The 6,000-nt window shown below is 32.2% G+C and overlaps 1 protein-coding gene across 1 annotated transcript; it reads right to left on the reverse strand.

Moving 5' to 3' along the window:
* Positions 1–2,232: 2,232 nt before the first annotated feature.
* LOC127083654 (uncharacterized) lies at positions 2,233–5,043 on the reverse strand. Its single transcript, XM_051023976.1, has 5 exons — positions 4,808–5,043; positions 4,569–4,637; positions 4,338–4,471; positions 3,183–3,602; positions 2,233–2,897 (listed from the first exon to the last, which is right to left on the reverse strand). The coding sequence occupies exons 2-5, from the start codon at positions 4,593–4,595 to the stop codon at positions 2,483–2,485; spliced, it is 996 nt and encodes a 331-aa protein (XP_050879933.1). The 5' UTR covers positions 4,596–4,637; positions 4,808–5,043; the 3' UTR covers positions 2,233–2,482.
* Between the last annotated feature and the right edge of the window lie 957 nt (positions 5,044–6,000).

Consider the following 6,000-nt stretch of genomic DNA (forward strand, 5'->3'; position numbering starts at 1 on the left):
CAACAATTAATCTTTTAGATTTTCTTTGGAGAATTATTTGAAATCCTCTTGCTTGAGAAAGTATTGAGTGGTCAAATGACCATTATTGAATTCTCTTTAGAGAATTATATAAATTTCTCTTGGTTTGAGAAATTATTACGATTGATCGTTATATCAGATACCATAAGTGATATTTATATCATATTCGAATGATCTTTGTACCATCAGAGGGTGTTTTTCTAAACCGAGTCGCTACTGTGCAAGTAGTAATCGTACAATATAAAGTTGAGTTGTTTTATTTTGGAAACAACATGGTAGTTCTACTGCTTTGCATAATTTTGGACAGTGTCGCAAAACGTCTTAAAGAGAGCGAGTTGCTTTGTGACTCACGCCAGTAACTTCTTCCGTGGCTATTTTTAAAATATAAAATCAACAGTGTCAATCAAACATATCAAATAACACTTGATGGCATATAGAGTGTGCTAATGTATAAGCTTTTCGTCCTCATGATGAGCTAATGAGGCGTACATATGCTTATTATACTAAAATTTCGTTCAACTGAACCTCGCATGACAGTTATATACTGCAGTTATCCTATACTCATTTTCTCCAAAGTCAGCTCCTAAATCATTCACCAATACATTTAAACCTTTGACACTGTAAATTGGTTGATGGTTTGGTCTAACAATATCTTTATAAGTAAGTGCGCAAGTGCAAAAGAGAGGACACATTATCTCACCAGTAGATGGATGAAAAGTACACGTCTCAATTATCATCTCTTAATATATGATGTCAGTAGATTATGGTCGATGTTGATGCAACTCATTTGTGCTACATCTTTTAGATCTGGTGTAGTCGGTATATATAGAAACAGATCTCCAAATGATTGCAGTAGAGATGATATCTTTATACGAAGGTTGACATGTTTCACTGTAACAATAATGCAAAAACAAATGCATTGATATTGATATTAAATAATCAATATGCAGGGTCGACCCTGTGCAAGTGCAGCATGTGCTGTAGTATAAGGCCCCAAATTTTAGAGGACCCCAAAATTTAAAAATTTTAATTTTTTTTCATAAATGTTAATAAAAATAAATAAAATATTATTAAAAAACTCAATAATTAAAAGAAATGTTAGTATAAAAATTCAATACATACAAAAATCAAGATTGTTCAAAACTCAAAATAATTATAATTAAATTTATTTTTAATTAATATATAATTGTATTTTTGATATATTTTTTTTAATTATTATAATTGTATTTTTTTTAAAATTTTGGGTTCATATTTAAAATTAGAACGGGATCTCCGATATGATTGGGTCGGCCTTTCAATATGTATGCTACATATAAATGCTAAATCAAAATTATGTATGACATTTATCTCTCAATATCATATATGAACAACTACATACTCGTGAGATAGAGACGACAATATTTTCGATGACCTATAAATTAATAATGGAGATAGAGACGACATAATGAAAAGTTTGTATACTTTCATTCTTTTGTTTCTTCACGCAGCTCTACGTGGACAGAGACATAAGGGTCGATGATCTTTCCTTTATATATATCAACCAAAAAATCAGAACATATTTTAAATAAATCAAAACAAACAACATAATATATCTTTAAAAAAAGTTATGCATATCTAATAGGTTTTAATGAAATTTTTCGCAAAATAGTTTCTTTTTTTTAATGTTTGATTTGATTAAAGAAATTAAAATTTTGATAGTTATCTTTTCAAAAGTATTTTAAAGAGTGAAAACATTAGAATTATAAAGTGAAGAAGAAAAAACTAAATATATATTCACAGCTATCTGAAGAAAACTTTGAAGAAGAAAATTTAGAATGAAACCCTAAACTATATCTCCGCAAGTATGATCCCTATGAGCACAACCGCATCTTAAAACTCTGCATTTCTCTAGTGTGTTTATGCAGAGATTGAACTCAATCCTCTTGCAATGATAAAAATTAATTTGAATTATAGTTGAATCGAAGATAAAGTGAATTCTAAATGATTACATTCATGCAAAAGAATAACTATTAATGAAAAATAAATACTTCAAAAGTAATTAAACTGGCATCCAATGAGATTTTGAAGGACCAAACTAAGAGTTTAAGGATTAACTTATTCAAAAATTATTAAATTACAATTATTGAAGATGTTTAGTTAAACACTGATATTGAAGTTGCAAAATGTATCATCCATTATGTGAATGACCAATTGCATACTGGAACCAATCTCATATGGAACCTTAAAACATAAGCAGCCATTCAATGATAAAATCAATTACAGCCTAATCTAAGAATAAATTCAATTCAAGATAACATGAATTAGGAACTTGTTTCCTCATTATCTTTAACTTGCTCAAAACCCCAGAGGATAAAATGGGATTGGCTACATCTCATTGGAAAATTTCTATGCTATAGAAGAATATCCCTCCAATTTTTGCTCCCTTTAACTTTCCTGAACACTACCTTTAAGAGTACACTCAAACTTAAATAAGTTTAGACGACTTTAAAAATCTGATCATCCGACAATAATGTGGCCATATCAATTCCACAAAATCAAGATACTTATCCCTTAACCATTCTTGCAAAACTTTCAATATTCTTCGTGTTAGCTGTACATAATCAACATCTTTTAAGCTCGCTATAGGCCGCAAAAGATAAACTGCAATATGTTCTTTGATTCCGCCACCGAAAACGTAGTTGTTGACCAAAATGCACCAAGAGGGTACTTTCCTAAGTACTTTGACGGTTTGATTGAAGCTTAAGGCATAGAGTGCACAAAGACCGCGGATTATCATTATGTGTGTAGCCACAATTAGTGGCCCAAAAACCCATAAAGGAGTTAATTCCTTCGAAACTTCAGCCCCGTATTTTACATTAACAGCCAGGTAGAGAGGAACACTGCAGATTGAAGATACATTAGAGACACATAACAGCATTATTGTGCAATCAATGCAATTGGCATTATTTAAAATGCAAGAAAAGTTGAACAATGATGCAGAAGCTAGTTACATAATATATTGACTACGCAGTAAGCAAGTCATGCCCCCCTACCCCATTCATTTATTTCTCCATAAATTCCAACCAAAAGTTTGCTACAACCAATACATCTAAGTTGACACTTGAATCTTCCTTTCACAGAGCTATTAAAGTATGGAGACAGGAAAAAAAAAACATCATACTTACAATATCAACAAAGGAATCTTTATTGCCGCATCTAGGGCCAGAAAATGGGACCATGCCACCTTAAAAACCTCACTTCTTTCCTTGCTATGAGTCCTTTGTAGAGTTTCAGGTGAATCTGTTGGAAACAGTCTTCCAAAAATTCCCTCCACTTCTTGACATGATGATTGGGTACGCAACATTTTCAACCATTTATTGAAAAGTCCATGAGAAGCAGATGACGCTGCAAGGCTATCACCTGCTTCAGATGCATACGAGAACGGCACATTGTGAGTTTCCCCACTCTCCTCTAGTCCAACAGAGGTTTTAGGTGCCTTCAACCAACTAGCCCTTGTTCTTGAATCATCGTTATGAGATATGCCTTTGAAGCCTGAAATCCTCAAAGGTTTGATCTTGGATACACAAAAGCAAGGAGGCCCTACGCTGGAAACAATAACTAAACCCTTTAGGTCAAGAAAATAAAAGCTCATGAGCACAACTCATGCATGTTTATGCATTTGCAATTGCAACAATTACCAAGAAATGGAACCGAGGAAATTAATCAAAATATCAAAATCAATGAACATTAATCATAAAATCCTCAATGTTAAAAACAAAAAAGAGAAAACACATAAACACTTCATCAAACATTTGCAGCAAGTTACGTTCACAGGCACGGTTTTGTTCTTCTCTCTCAAATTCTACGAACCTCCAATTCTAGAAGAAGAAAACTATTTGAGAAAAACACACTTCAAACGTACTATAGACATGGCCATCTCAAGTTTTTGGAGACCCCGTGTCGGTTAAGTGCATGGCAAAATAAATAAAGGCCCTATTTAACCACGATTTAACCGTGACAAATATTTTATGAGACTCTATTTAACCACGGTTTGACCATAGTAAATTTTGGGCTCTGTGCAATACCCCCCACATTGCACGCCCTCAAAGACGGCCCCGACATTAGATATATTTGGTGGATAAGATTTGTAATTTGTTTATTGTTCAGAGAGACACCTAAGAAGAATTGCATTAGAATTTATAATTGACACTTGTAAGATGCTTCTACTTCTACCATTGATGTTAAGTAATAAATAGTTTCAAACTAAACTTCATGAAAAGACCGAGACCAAACACTGCATTTTAATCTCCACCAGAACAACACAAACATGTTGCCTCTACCTTAAACAAACATTATGCTTTGATAGGTGATGCCAGCTTGTTCTTCCAATCATGTGATGTTTAGTCAAACACTGCTTCAACTTCAATCTTTTGCTCCATGACAAATGCCTAGTGGAAGGTGTGACATACAAACCCTGATAACATAAAACAAAACCATCCATAAAGATCATAAACCACATACCCAACACAAGCACAAGAGCAATAAACATATATAAATAATCCAACAAGTACCTGTGGTTGATGTGCTACAAAAGCCATTTCAAGACTAAAACCTTATCCAATCCACTGAATGATTAGGACCTAATCAAAAAGCACAAAAAATTGAAATTAAGATAAGCAAATAGAATGAAGATAATGCGTTGCATTTGGGGAAGTGGAATTGAAAAGAGCAACAAACAAGTTTATTAAACATTAAAAAAAAAAGCGCGAAATGAAAAAGATATAGTGAGAAAAGGGGAAGAGAGAGTTACGCGGTGAGACCGTGTCCGAAAGAGTGAAGTGGAAAGGTTGAATAGAGTGATCAAGGTGAAGTGTGAAAGGGATTTTGAAAGGAAATTGAAACTGTGTTGAACCCTAACATAACATAGAAGAAGATGATAGACAAAATCGATATGATCAGACACCTGGCACTTGCATCATCCCCTATTACTCTTTTGCTCCTAATAAAATACTAATATAATAATGATTAATATACTTTGTTTTTCTATTCTATTTTTTAATGTTTGTTCTTTTTGTGGAATTTAAATTTATGTTCATGAATAAAAATAATGTGTAGGTTGTTATTTTTACAAGATAATGAAAAATATTAAAATGAACAGTCTAGCATGAGGAGGAGTACAAAGAATACAAAAAGTAAATATACACCATAGTTTAGATGGTTTAAATAAATGTATAAATACTTTTAGAATTTTAAAAGGAATTTAAAATTTTAAACATTCAAGATGATTTTTTCACAATTGAATTAGTTTTCAAAGGATCATTCTCTAATCAAGGATTGTGCCAAGATAGTTGATTCCTAGTTACCTATTACCTAAAAAATTCATTGAACTATGGGGTTCCTCTTGGATTAGAGTCTCCCATAATATTTTGTAAGTTCTTCCAATAAATAGATTTTTTTTTTATATTAGGTTGGTCTATCCAATTTTTAATTTTGTATTTGTGAGACAACACTTTAAACCAAAAACCATTATCATATATCATAAGTCTTCAACATCATTTATATAATAAAAGAGATTGAATTTATTCTCCCTTCAAACATCTTGTCCTCATTTATTTTCATCTAAATACACATTGTCCTATAAAATTCGACGGACTTTTTGAGCTTATTTAGCCCCCTTTCTCCAAAAAAAATATATTTTAAAAGAGATTTAATTTTAGAGATAGTATCTGAAGGAGTCTTGAAGAAAGAAAGAAATTAATCTGTTAAAGACGACAAGATAAATTTGAGCAATATGCAACGTTCATCCATCGAAAGATTATTAATTCTCCATCCAAAGAGTCTCCTCCCGATATTTTTAATTTGAGGGTTCCAAAAAGATACTTCTTTGAATGCCTTCAACGGGTAGTCTAATATAGTTGAAAGGGGCTCGACCAATTTTGCAATTCAACACACCAAAAGCATCTTCCAACTGATATTTCTCCATATTGACTCAGACAAAAAAAC

The sequence above is a fragment of the Lathyrus oleraceus genome, chromosome 5, assembly GCF_024323335.1.
Source record: "Lathyrus oleraceus cultivar Zhongwan6 chromosome 5, CAAS_Psat_ZW6_1.0, whole genome shotgun sequence".
Classification (NCBI taxonomy): domain Eukaryota; kingdom Viridiplantae; phylum Streptophyta; class Magnoliopsida; order Fabales; family Fabaceae; genus Lathyrus; species Lathyrus oleraceus.

Excerpts from the sequence above, each read along its gene's own strand:
- LOC127083654 (XM_051023976.1), bottom strand. The coding sequence starts at position 4,595 with ATGGCTTTTGTAGCACATCAACCACAG. Across the intron at positions 4,472-4,568 it reads TTGTAGCACATCAACCACAG|GGTTTGTATGTCACACCTTC; the intron begins GTACTTGTTGGA and ends TTATGTTATCAG. Across the intron at positions 3,603-4,337 it reads AAGCATAATGTTTGTTTAAG|CGTAGGGCCTCCTTGCTTTT; the intron begins GTAGAGGCAACA and ends TATTGTTTCCAG.